The 14,210-nt window shown below is 41.4% G+C and overlaps 1 protein-coding gene and 1 pseudogene across 1 annotated transcript; both read left to right on the top strand.

Annotated features, from left to right (window-relative positions):
- Positions 1 to 299: 299 nt before the first annotated feature.
- On the top strand, positions 300 to 1,169 carry LOC104095260 (histone H2A.Z-specific chaperone CHZ1). The gene has a single exon (XM_033655862.2). It carries the CDS (start codon positions 415 to 417, stop codon positions 946 to 948), a length of 534 nt encoding a protein of 177 aa, XP_033511753.2. The 5' UTR covers positions 300 to 414; the 3' UTR covers positions 949 to 1,169.
- A 3,143-nt stretch (positions 1,170 to 4,312) lies between these two features.
- On the top strand, positions 4,313 to 12,808 carry LOC104095259 (protein AUXIN SIGNALING F-BOX 3-like; annotated as a pseudogene).
- The last annotated feature ends 1,402 nt before the right edge of the window (positions 12,809 to 14,210 follow it).

Raw genomic sequence — 14,210 nt, 5'->3', positions numbered from 1 at the left:
GAAGTGAAACAATTGCTTGTGGCCTAATTCTATAAATTCAATTCATTAACTTATTGACAAGGTTCTTGGAGGGAGAGAACCGATGGTCTATCAGAAGTAACCTCTATACCCAAGGGTAGAGGTAAGGTATGCGTACACACTACCCTCTTCAGACCCTACTAGTGAAATTATACTGGATTGTTGTTGTTGTTATTGTTGTAACTTATTATCCCAATTTTAGGTTAAAGTTAATCAATACCCTTTTCAATTAAATTGAATATTTACTTTTATAAAAAGAAAATTCTTTGACCGGACACGAGTATCCACTATCAAGTACTCCTCAAAGGCTCGAGTACTGGTGCAGTGAACACTCTCCTCAAAAGCCCTAGTTTGGGTGTCCTCCCAAACCCCAGAAAACACCAAACCAAAAGGAAAATGGCAGAAACAGGACAAGACGAAGAAGAACACACATTCCCAGTGAAAAGAAAGCCCCAAGATATTCTTGCTGCTGCAGAAGAAGAATCTATTGCCAAATCCCAGGAACACGATGATGTAAACAAGAAGCAAAAACTCGCAAGTACTGATTCAAACAAACTCGAGGAAGTTGAAGAGGAGGACGAAGAAGAAGATGAAGATGACTATGAAGGCGAGGAGGATGAGGAAGACGATGATGATGACGCGGAGGAGGACGATGAGCAGTCCAACGGAGAGGCCGAAATCGATCGTAAAGGTAAGGGGATTTTAAGGGATGACAAGGGCAAGGGAAAGTTGATCGAGGAGGACTCCGACGATGATGATGATTCGAACGATTTTGGAAGCGCGTCTGATGTTGACAGTGATACTGACCTCTCCGACGATCTACTGGCTGAGGTCGATTTGGGCAACATTATTCCCTCCAGGACTCGACGGCGTACCCTTCACTCTGGTCTTAAGATTTCTGATGACCCCGCTAAAGGTGATAAATCCTGATGGTAGCGATGCTTAATTCAGTTTTTGAGCTTCCAAAAAGCTATTAAAATGATTAATTGAGTCTTATTAGCAATACTAAGTCTTCAACTCATCTCTCCTCGTACTAGCAATGTGGTTAAATAGTTGCATTCCTCTTGTATTTCAACTTGGATCTACATGTCTAATGTAGTTGGGGAATTACCTTATCCTTAACCAATTTTATTAATCTCTTTCTCTTGCAATTGTTATTTGCTTTTGCTTATTTTCCCTGATAATTTGCTTCAGAAGTTGCTATCTGTAGCAAGCGCAGCATCTTCTATCCTTAGGCTTTGAGATTGGCTTATATGAATTTGGTGATAGGCTAATCTCGGTAAATGAATGTTTATTTGACATCAATGTTCCCTATCTAAGATAGGAACTGGATAGTCTATTAGATGTTTAACGTGCTGAGGTTACTCTATGATCATGTTTAAGATGGGTACGGAATTGTCTAACAGATGTTTATCTTAATGTGGCAATGTTTTTGTACATGAATTTCTAAAGGAAGAATTGGTCTCTGTTTAATGCAATCGTTGCCCTTTAATGGCCATCAGGTTATTCTGCATTGTAAGAACTAGGCCTTTGGATGTAATATAATTCTTGGTGCTTAATAAATTTGTTTACCAAGCTTTAACTGCTGATTTTGTCATCTCATTTCCATTTCACATGTGAAAAATTATGATGTTAATAATGTTGTTCTTTCGCCAGTTTTTTTGGTTGTCCAAGGAAAGCCAGCATCTGGCAGAATAAAGTGTTCTCTCTGCATGACCTAGCTCGACTGGTTATCAGTTTTGGTTCATTAGCAGTAAGTTGAAAATGGCCCTCTGCCTGGTATATGATCTTTGTTAGGAAAAAGGAGTAATTCATCATATGATAGTAAGCATTCGGACTGAAACTCAGCAGAAATCTTCAAAAAAGAGGGCATACATGACCAGGTTATGGCTGTAGAGTTTGCGCCTAATAGCCCTAATCTGAATCTAGGGTGGATTGCTGTTGTTGGTTAAATCACTTGACAACTTGTTAGGTATCAAAGTAATCACTTGACAGCTTGGTTTAACATAACAGTCTTTACTCTATGGATTTGATAGACCAAAGTTTGCTAGGGAATAAGATTTTCATCAAATAGTATTTGTTTTCAACAAAATGTTGACCTTCTGAAAAGGCAAAAAATGAAGATGGGGGAGGCGTGGTGGATTGTGCTCCATTTAGGACACTCTGCTTAAGCAAAAGTTTCGTTTTTCTAGTGTCTTTGCAGTGACATGATGGATTTTATAGTGCAAGTTGCTGTTCTGTTTTTGTAATAAAAGTTTGAATATATATGTAGAAAGTGAAGCAGTTAACTTTTTTGAGGAAACTAATGTGCATTAACCTTTAAGAGATGAGAACTGATCATTGAGCACCTTTATTCACCAACTTCCACGTACCTTCATTCTTTTGCTCATTTCTTGTGGTGTTGTATTATTTACCAGTCAATGTGGCTAGATGTTCTTGCTACTGTGAGAGGTGAACCGGGTCACTCTTCAGACCATAGTATTCAGCCGTGGATGGTTAAAGGGCAAACAAATGCCTAGTCTTGGCAGTTTTGGTTGCATTGTTCTTCCTGTATAACAGACACCTGTAATTAAGTGGAGTAGTACTCTGCTTCTTTCTTCTCACCTTCTGGTTAACAGAAGTAGAGAAAAACCGCAGTTCAGATCAGCCTTTAAATTGTTTTGCACTTTACCTTTGATCATAGTGGCTTTAAACATCAATTTGTTCATGTAATGGAGTCGATAAATAGATTTGTGTACTTTGATGATCCAAACCCCAGGGCAGCTGGTTAATTGCTGTCAATTGTCCTACTGTAGAAGTTGGACATGATTGAGCTTGAAAGTTGGATTCGAGATCTGAGAACCTTTCAAATTGGTAGTGAGGCTGCAGCTAATGCTATGGATGCTTTTTAAGTTTTCAAGTTATCAATGCTTAGGATCCAGACTACCATTGATTGTGAAATTCTTCATAACTTTTGATTAATACTCTTCAAATGTGAAACTTTTCTTATTTTGAATATTGGGTGACAGATGACTGTAGGATCTTTTTTTTTTTGGCGTGATTATCTGCATGCAAGATGAAGAGTCCAATAATTAAATTCGAAAAAATGAATTAAAAGCTCAACTGATGGTTTGTAGCCCTTATGGCCTGTTTAGTTGTAAAGCCATTGGGAACTGATGGTGAGTGAGTCCAATTTATTTACTTGTACTAATTTAACACCCGAGAAGATGAATAACTTTGCTGATTAAGAAGACTGCACGATTTGTTGCTGATATATTTATTTGTAAAGTCGTCGTCAAAAATTAGATTAGGTGACTGCACGTCAAACTTAAGTCAAGTCCCATTATTATATAGTACTACGATTGAAGCATGGAGTTGCGCATAAACAAACAAATCCTTAAGGTGGGGGTTCCTCTTCTATTTTTTTAATTTTTGATAAGAAAAGTTCTTGATCACTCGCTGTGCCAGTTCCGATACCAAAAACGTAAAAGAATCTTCTTATATGGTCACTTGAAAAAAGAAAAAAAGAAGAGTTAACCCGGAGGAATTGAGAAGTGACAGGGGCCGAGGGTTCGGATAACAAAATCGAATTGTATATATTATATTTTGAATCCCGTTAACATAGCCGAAAAATATAATTTAATGATTAAGAGTTTCAAAATCTTTCATAGCTTAGTGGTTCAATTCCCAATGGCTTGTTTAGTTGTAAGCTACTATTGATTGAATACTCCACGTTAATAACAAGAGATAGAAATAAATACTAGTACAAGTAAATAAATGGAACATAATGGTTTGTAGAATGCTATAAACCTGAGTTGCACAATATTGTAGTCTGCAAAGGCTATAGGGCAATCTATAAAATTTATCCGCACTTCAAAATTATATCAAACCAATAAGTATAAAATATTTATTTTTATACACACTTTTTCTCACTTAATTATATTTATTGCTATTTTAATCTTTCAATAGTTAACATTACCAGGCCAATTGGCCTTGGATTTTTTCTAAAATCACACTGGTATATTTGACTATCGTATAACAATAAATATGTTATTGTTATAATAAATAAAAATATGTTGCACTTTAAAAAGATCGAAATCGTCACCTTATCAATAAATGGCAATTCCGTAAACTAAGGTCGGAAATTAGGCGAGTAAAAGTGGAACGTTTGTTTTGTGATTCTCTCTTATCTTGCGACTCACTAATACAGTACGCATCAGCCACCGTTGATCAGGATTGATATAATCAATGGGGATTTTATTTTTCACGAAAAAATTGCCATTTGCCTGCAACGGAGGTTAGTTCTGTTCAGTTTAGTAGTATATCTCTTCATTGAGCTCCAAATATATGATCGCCATTATCAGTAACTCATCTATCTGAATTCTATAATTAGGGTTTGAACGCTCCCTCGTAATAATCAAGTAGAGTATTGTTGAGAAAATGACAAAAATGGTCCCTTAACTTTAAAGGTAGGTTTATGATGGTCCCTTAAATATATATATTTATCAGTTTTAATCCTTTAAGTATTCAAAAACTTAACAATTTTAGTCTCCATGCATTTTTTAAACTAACGGTGTTAGTTTATTTAGAAGTCAGTAAGACTTCATCTTCCTCCAGTCTTTGCCATGTCTCTTGACCGCGTCATCTTCCTCCAGTTTGGAGAAATGAATACAAGGCAAAGACTCGTAATTTTTAGTGAAAATTAGGCAACAACAGAATGTCTAATTTTGCCTTCTGATTTTACAATACAGCTGATCTAGTACATGAAGGGTTTTAGAGACTGAAAAGAGGGAATTTTTCTCTCTTCTTAGTTGAAGGTACATCATTTTTGGCCGAACTCCCTTGCCGGATAACGAAATGCCGGCAGTACCTAGGCAATTACCGGATTCTTGTTTGGTCTGCTTTGTAAGCGCTAGATGGGTTTCAATATGGCTGGGCTTTGTGGTGTTTATCTTTGCAAAGTTAGCTGCATGATATATATTTAAAACTAGACTAGAAGTGCTGCTGCCTCATGGTAACAGTTTATGTCAGGATTTTTGTTGAATGTTGTGCAGTTTGGTGGAATTTTGTGCAGTTTCATTGATTTAATGACAACTTATTGACAAGAAAATGGAAAAACTAACGGTGTTGGTTAAAAAGGTGGATGGAGATCAAAACTGTTAAGTTTGTGAATACTTAAAGGACTAAAACTGGTAGGTATATATTTAAAGGACCATCATAAACCTACTTCCAAAGTTAAGGGACTATTTTTGTCATTTTCTCGAGTATTGTTTATGGCGAACTATTTTTACTTACCGGAGGAAGTGGTGGAGCACGTCTTCCATTACTTGACGTGTCACAGGCGTCGAAATGCGGTGTCTATGGTGTGCAAATCCTGGTACAACATCGACAGATTCAACAAAAGCAAGGTCTTCATTGGGAATTGCTATGCCATCGATCCCGAGAGGGTGATCGCTAGGTTTCCGAAGCTCACATCCCTTGCTCTCAAGGGAAAGCCTGATTCTTATGTTTTCACTTTTGTACCGCCCAGTTGGGGAGGCTTTGTTCACCTTTGGATTCAGACCTTGGCCTCTAGCCATGTCCATTTGGAGGAGCTTCGTCTTAAACGAATGGTGGTTTCCGATGAGAGCCTCCGCCTTCTTTCTCGATCCTTTCCTAATTTCAAGTCTTTGGTTTTGGTTAGCTGTCAAGGTTTCTCCACCGATGGTATTGCCGCCATTGCTTCCAATTGCAGGTATACACACACTCTCGCCGTTGTATGCGATATGGGATACTATACTGTTTAGTTATGTCAAAATATATCGATATGGACCCAAGCATTTCGCTAGGGGGCTGCCATATGTTCTTTTGTACAGGTCGTTGTGAACGATGCTGTATTTGGCTGCTTGCATCCGCAATTTCTTGGCCTCTTTTTTATCATTGGGGAGTATACCGTCCTGCAAATATGTAGCAATACGGTTGCGCCAATCTCAAGTTAGGTTTACGGTTCTTACCTCGATTTGGTCTATCAGACGAATTGAGGAGGTAAACCACGCTTTGGTCTTCGGTTGTGATGTTTTTGGTGGCTGCTGTCAATTTGGCGAGGCCGTCCGCCTCGATATTCTGTGCTCGGGGAATCTGGTCGAGCTGACATTCGTTGAACTCGGGCAGTAGTTTGCAGATTTCGGTCTACTATTTTTGTAAACTCTGCTCCTTGATTTGGAAAGTCCCTCTGACTTGGTTGACCACGAGTTGGGAATCGCAGCGCAGCCTTAGCCGCTTCGCCCCGTATTTGAGTGCTAGTTTTAGTCTTGCAATTACGGCCTCATACTCGGCCTCGTTGTTAGTCATGTCCGGGTACCTTATGAACTAGCGAATCACTTCGCCTGTCGGGACTTCAAGTACGAGTCCCAGCCCGGATCCCGACGCGTTAGATGCGCCGTCAGTGTATAGGACCCAGAGGTCGTGTGTTTGAGAAGTGTGGAGGTCTTCCTTGTCGACTTCGGGCAGTATGTGCGCACTGAAGTCGGCGAGGACCTGAGACTTTATTGTCGTTCGCGGTCTATATGTGATATCATGCTCGCTTAGTTCGATGGCCCATTTGGCCAATCTGCCCGAAAGTTCGGGTTTGTGTAAAATGCTTCTTAAGGGGAAAGTAGTGACGACCGAGATGGGATGGCATTGGAAATATGGTCTAAGCTTTCATGAAGCTACGACTAAGGCCAGAGCCAGTTTTTCAAGGTGGGGTACCTCATCTCGGCGTCGACTAGTGTCTTGCTAATGTAATAAATGGGAGATTGCGTACCTTTATTTTCTTGGACTAGGACTACGCTCACAGCCACTTCGGATACGGCTAGATATACGAGGAGAGGCTGTCCTGGTTCCGGTTTTGAGAGCAATGGTGGCGAGGATAGGTATACCTTCAACTCCTTCAAAGCTTTGACGCATTCAGGGGTCCATTGGAGGCTGTTTTCCTTTTTAAGTACGCCGAAGAATTTGTGGCACCTATCAGAGGATCGCGAGATGAACCTTGACAGGGCGGCGATACGGCCGGTCAGCTTCTGGACTTATTTTTTGGTGGTTAAGTGTTCTGGTATGCCCTCGATGGCCCTGATTTGGTCGGGATTGACCTCGATACCCCGCTGCGACACTAAGAAACCCAAGAATTTGCCTGAGGACACGCCGAATGCGCACTTTTCGGGGTTCAACTTCATGCCGTATTGCATGAGTATGCTGAAGGCTTCTCTTAAATGATCGATGTGATCTTCTTTCTTTTTGGATTTGACCAGCATGTCGTCGATGTACACCTCCATCGTCTTTTCGAGTTGTCCTTTGAACATTTTCGTCACCAGTCTCTGATAAGTTGCCCCAGCATTTTTAGTCCGAACGGCATGACCCTGTAGCAGTATGTCCCCTGGTGGGTGATGAAGGTGGTCTTTTCCTGGTCCGCTTCCTCCCTAAGGATCTGGTTGTAGCCCGAGTAGGCGTCTAGGAAACTCAGCAACTCATGTCCGGCTGTCGCATCGATGAGTTGGTCGATATGAGGTAGTGGAAACGAATCCTTGGGGCAAGGTTTGTTCAGGTCGGTGAAATCCACGCACATCCGCCACTTGCCGTTTTTCTTTTTTACCATGACCATGTTGGCGACCGATTGGGGGTACTTCGATTCTCTAATAGAGCCATTTTCCAATAATTTTTCCACTTCCTCGCGCACCGCATCATTGATTACGGGATTGAACTTGCGTCGAACTTGCCTTACCGGGGGATAGAGTGGATCGACGTTCAATCTGTGTGTGGCGATCTCCTTTGGGATACCTGGCATATCTGCATGTCTAAAAGCAAGCAGGTCCGCGTTAGCAATTAAGAATTTGCGAAACTTACCTGGTCATTGGAGTTTGCAGTCGATGTAAGCTTTCTTGCTGAGATCGTTGACATCTAGCTGAACGGGGTCGAGGTCCTCTATAGTCGATCCCGCGGCCTCTGCCACATCGGGATCTCTGATGACGTATTTGATGTCGTCATCTACCGACCTCGACCCTGTTGATTGCTATGTTCTCTTCTCTCTGTCTTTCATTTGTTGAGTGGTCATGCAGTCTAAGGCGATGCAGTAGCATTCTTGAGATGTACGTTGTTCTCCGCATATGCTAAATATCCCCATGGAGTTGGAAATTTGATGACTTGGTACAAGCTGGAGGGTATAGCTCTCATGGTGTGTATCCACGGTCGCCGTATTATGGAGTTGTATGCCGTGTCCTGATCCATGACGTGGAATGTGGTTTCCAGGGTGACGCCACCCGCCAGGACGGGGAGTGTGATCTCGCCAGATATTCGTTCAACTGCATTGTTAAAGCCTGTTAGTGTGATGCAGCGTGGTATTATCTTGTCCTCGAGTTTCATTTGTGTGAGTACTCGGGGATGGATAATACACGCACCGCTTCCGTCATCTACCATAATCCGTCTTACGTCGGTATCTAAAATTCGTAAAGTAATAACAAGAGCGTCATAGTGAGGGAATGCCAAACAATTGGTATCTAACTTATCGTAGATGATACTTTCTTTGAGTTCGTCATACCGTTCGTGGGTGATCGATAGTTTGAGCTTGTGGGTCGTGGTGAATTTTACGTTGTTGATGAAAGCATCGTCCTCACCGCCGATGATTGTGTGGATGGTGCGGGCTGGTGAGGGCGGCTTCGGCGGTCCTTGTTGTTCGCGTCCTCAGGCAAAGTTAGTCCTCCATTGGTCGCTCAGCAATTCTTTGAGGTGTCCTTGGTGAAGCATGTTTACGACCTCGTGCCTTAGGGTAATGCAATCCTCAGTTTTGTGACCTCGCTCTTGGTGGAACTCGCAGAGGGCATTTGACTTTCTAATGCTTGGGTCCGACCTCATCTTTTGTGGCCACTTTACTCTTGGTCAGAGCTTCTCCAATGCGTAGACTATTTCTGAGGGTGACACACAGAAATTGTGAGCGGATAGTAAAGTGGGCATACCTCTCTCGTTTCGGCGAGTCCCTGTCCTTGGTCTAGATTGGCCCTCTTCGTGGCAGTAGGGGGGCATGATGGCGCTTCTGATGTACGGCTTATGCCTTTCTCGGTTGGGTCGTGGAGCTGCAAGGTCCTTCTGGCATCATTTGTTCGATCCTTCCTGGATTCGGCCTGTACCGAGGTCAACCGATGGGTAGGCCCATTCAGGTCGTCTTCGTCTGGACGGACCTCAGCACAGTAGGCGTTGTGTATTTCATCCCAAGTGGTTGGAGGATATTTCATAAGCCGACTTAATAATTTTCTGGTTGCCCTTGAGCTATTCCTTCCGATACATTTGGTAAGGTCATCCTTACTCGGTTGAATCGAGCGAGGAAGTCCCTCAATTCCTCTCCGGGCGATTGTTTGATGTCAAATATGTCGTTCACTCTTGCCTCCGCTTTCTTTGCCCCAGCATGGGCCGTTACGAACTTGTCGGCCATCTCTTCGAATGTTTCGATGGAACGCACGTGCAGTTGTGAATACCAAGTTAATGCTCCTCCGGTGAGGGTTTCGCTGAACCTTTTCAACAAGATGGAGGATACTTGTTTGCCCTTTACCGCAGTGACATAGTGAGTTACGTGATCTTCGGGGTCGGTCGTGCCGTCATATATTTTCAAATAAGGCGACATCTTGAAGGTCTTGGGTATGGCATGTGGGGAGGCTTCATCACTGTAGGGTTGCTCGACGAATCGACCAGCGTTTCTTTTTGGCAAGAGTTTTGGGGCAACCGGTATTTTGTCGACTCTTTCTTGGTGCTCTCTCATTTGGTCCCTAAGCATTTTGTTCTCATTTTACATTCCTTCCATCTTCCTCAGAATGGCTGTGAGGGTGCCGTCACTTGCATTATTAACATTGTGAGTGATACCTGTTGCTGGATGGAAAGGGCCGTGCTTCTCGGCCGTTGTCGGCGTAATGCAAGTCCTTGTGTTCTCTCTAGCTTCCTCTTGGGCAGGCTTGTCGAGGATGCTGGCTAGCGTGTTTGTTAGCCAAGCTTCAATTAGTTTTTTCACTGCTGGTGGCGCCTCTTCCGTCGTGGACGTGGAAGCTCCTTTACCACGGGATGTTGTGATACTGTCGTGAGGGAGGGGCGACCCACCTCGCCTAGGGGACGCGTTAGGCGTTATATCTTCGCCTTCTGTTCCAGAAACCTTGTTGATGGTGTTCAAGAAGTTAGTGGTGAGATCGGCCACTGCCTTCATTCTTTCTTCTCCATTACCTGCCATGTCAGATCTGTGTGGACAAGGAAAAAGGAGTTTTGCTTGTGAGTTCGAGTCACCCAAGAGCAAGGTGGGGAGTTCTTGGAGGAGGGAGGCGAGGGTATATCGGAAACAATCTCTCTACCCCGGGGTAGGAGTAAGGTCTGCGTACACACTACCCTCCCTAGATCCCACTAGTGGGATTATACTGGGTTGTTGTTGTTACTTTTTTTTTTTGGTAAACTGTGCTAGTTATAGAAGAAACTAAAAATTTAACTAGAAAATCCCCACAGACGGCGCCAAATTGTTTGACCAAAAAGGATAACTTCTGGTTAGACTATTAAATTTATGTAACAAGGGGTTAAATCTAGTTAAGAATAATAACTCTAGACACTAATCTTGAAAATATACAGTAGATGGGACAGACCCCGTAAATGGTTGGTGATAATAAATGCAAAATATTCTTGAAGCATAAACGTTAATGAAGATATAGCTAGCAATAAATGACAATAAGTGGCATTTAAGTAAATAAGGAGGAAGATTCACCCAATAATGAATGGGTGAACGAATATTTCTCCTGACAATGATAAATGACATATAAGTCCAAGATTTGTATGAATAATTCTCGGATCTGATGGAAAAATAGAGAATAATGGATGGTAGAATCTTATTAGAAATGTAGTGTTTGTATCTTTTAGAGAGAGTCTTCTTCTCAAAAAGTGCTCTTATCAGAAAATATTACATGCCCTTATCATTGTCTCTTTCTATATATATGAGCCCTTTTTCTTAGAAAACCCTAATAATACAAACATCAGGAATATTCACTAGAATATTTCCCTTTCTAATACCCTGTTCTGACAAATTAGCCGTTACAAATCTCATCACTAATAATCGATCTCGACCTGACCCTTGTTGACGCTTTGACTGCGATCTCTATTGATATCTCGACCACGGCTTCTATTGGCACCTCGGCAGTTAATCTTGCTACATCTTAGGCGAGCCCGGCCGATGACATTCATTAATGTCATTTTATGCTAAATATTACAAGGACAGATTTTTGGTCTATACATGCTAGAACCTTCCTTTGCTTTCAAATGTTTAGTTTGTTGATCTAGTTCACACAAATGCAGGTTATTAAGAGAGCTGGACTTGCAAGAAAATGTAGTTCATGATGACAGAGGACAGTGGCTTAGTTGTTTACCCTGACAACTGCACCACCCTTGTCTCCTCAAATTTTGGTTGCCTCAAAGGACAAGTTAACTTTAGATCTCTTGAGAGACTGGTGGCCAGATGTCCAAACCTAACAAGTCTGAGGTTAAATTATCACGTGCCTCTTGATGTTCTTCAAAGGATTGTAGTTCAAACTCCTCAATTGGTGGACTTGGGGGTTGAGACCTTTGTCACTCGTCCAGTTTCAGAGACTTACAATAAACTAAAGAATGCTCTTCAGAAGTGTACTTCAATTAGGAGCTTGTCTGGGTTCTTCATTGTGGTGTCTCCTCGCTGCCTGCCAGCCATTTATCCAATCTGTCAGAGTTTGACATCCTTTTTGAGCTGTTCGCGGATCGACAGTAGTAATCTCAGCGAACTGATTCATCATTGCTCGAAGCTAGAGCGCCTATTGGTTCGATATTCTATCCCCCCCCCCCCCCCCCCCAAATTTGAATACCTTATCTGCTTTCTTTCTAGACAATTACATGAAATGACATAAACTTCTTTTTATAGATTCGAGATAATATTGGAGATAAAGGGCTCGGCGCTGTGGCTTCTACTAGTAAAGAGCTGCAGGAATTAAGGGTCTTCCCAGGGAGGATGCAGGGTATTACTGAAGAAGGCTTGGTTGCTGTATCAGCTGGTTGCCCAAAGCTTAAATCATTGTCGTATGTGTGCGAGCAGATGACTAATGCAGCACTAATAACTGTGGCAAAAAATTGCCCCAATTTAGTTCGTTTCATATTGCATACTGGGAACTCGAAAGTGCCAGATGCAATGACTAAGCAGCCACTTGATGAAGGTTTTGGGGCAATTGTACAGTCATGCAAAGGCCTTAAGCAGTTGAAACTCTCTGGTCTTTTAACTGATCAAGTATTCCTTTACATAGGAATGTATGCTGAGCAGCTGAAGGTGCTAACCATACCCTTTGCTGGAGACAGTGATGGCGGGATGCTATATGTGTTGAATGGCTGTAAGAAACTGAAAAAACTTGATATCATGAATAGCCCTTTTGGTAATGTGGCACTCCTGGGGGGGCGTGAGGAAGTATGAAACGCCCTTTGTATGTTGTCCTGCCAAGTGACCCTTGGAGCATGCAAGACACTGGCACAGAAGATGCCAGGGCTCAATGTGGAGATCACTAGCCCTGATGATGATGATGAGGAGGAGGACGACGATAAAATAGAGATGATGTACTTGTACCGCACACTGGTTGGGCCCAGGAAAGATGCACCTAATTTTGTTCGGACATTGTAGAGGATACTTGTGTGCATCTGCACTGGAGAAGTTTCCCAGTGCTGCAGTTGTTTGTTTAGTTTGTTTAAATGAACTATTATGTAATCCTAATCTGGCGATTAACTTCATGTATTTGTTGGAATGAGAACAATCCATGAGTTGAAAGCAGCTGCCCTTGCTCTGTTAATTTCTCCTTACAAAAGCTTTCCCCTTAATCCTTATATCTTGATAGTTTAACTCTTCTACGTTATTTCTTAATCCTTGCGGTATATAGCTTTTCCAGTTACAAATCTTCTCATAGACTTTGGGTCTCTCAGGTCTCAGCTTCTATCTTTATCAGCATACTGTAGTGGAGCACTACTTTAGTTCACCAACTCTCATTGTTGTACTATTACAAGTTGACGTGCCTAGATATTCTTGCGACTGTGAGAGTGGTGAATTTTATCATTAATTAGAACTTTTTCTTATAAAAATTTAGGCATTTCCCTATGTCTTTGATTCCTCCAGTGGAAGGCCAAATCAATTCATATTCTTGTCAGTTTTTAGTGCATTGTCCTCTCTCTATAACTGATACATGTAATGAACTGGACTAGTCCTCTGGATCTTTGTTCCCACCATTTTGTTAAAGAAAGTAGACCAAAACCTGCATCTAAGAGCAGCCTTTAAATTGCTATTGTTGTTTAATTGTTAATGATGACTTCATCGAAAAAACTTAAATTACTTTTATATGTGAATTTTATCTGAAAAGCATAAAGCCTTTATACTAGGTAGGCAGAACCCGCTTGGCATTGAAAACAGTATTTACTTTGTTGCTTTTGAATTTAGTTACACTTACTGTATGATGAATATATAAACGAGCTGGTTGGAGTAATGAAACATTCTGGGGAACTACCAATATACCTAAAACGTCGTCCTTATTTGTAGCCATCAATTTAGGCATTTTTTTTGGTTAACTATTTAAATAATAGATTATTTAGGTTAAAAGTGACCATTCTATTTAGAACGTGGAATCCTTATACAATGACAACACAAAAAAGTACTCCAATCCTTATTTTATTTCAACAAGGAAACAAAGTTATAAATAGAACGCTTAACCCTATTTCGACACATATTTCTTTCTCCGGACTGCATTATATTCTTTCTCTTGATCACAGCTACCTGCAGTCGCTGGATGGGAACTACCAAAAACCTATTTTTGTCCTGTAGTATGGTGATGGGAATTCACATCCAAAAGGATGAAATACTTACGGACATCCTCAGCAGGCTACCGGTGAAATCACTTATTCGTTTCAAGTGTGTTTCAGAATCTTAGAATACATTGATCTCTGAACCTTATTTTAAGAAGAAACATCTCCATCATGCCAAGTACGAACCCAATTCCCAAAAAATTCTTTTTTCCCAATGGACCCCTAAGGATAAACGTTATTACTTCTATTGTTCTTCTTTATCCTTGGTTCAACTTGTTAAGGATATCCGAAGATTTGATTGGCCTTCAAATTCTAAACCAGGCGATGGTATAAAAGTCTTTTCTTGTTGCGATGGCTTGTTTCTCATCGGGATTTGGATTATT

This window comes from Nicotiana tomentosiformis, chromosome 2 (assembly GCF_000390325.3).
Source record: "Nicotiana tomentosiformis chromosome 2, ASM39032v3, whole genome shotgun sequence".
Classification (NCBI taxonomy): Eukaryota; Viridiplantae; Streptophyta; class Magnoliopsida; order Solanales; family Solanaceae; genus Nicotiana; species Nicotiana tomentosiformis.
The sequence above is the reverse complement of the archived record's forward strand: the minus strand, read 5'-3'. Positions and strand labels throughout refer to the sequence as shown.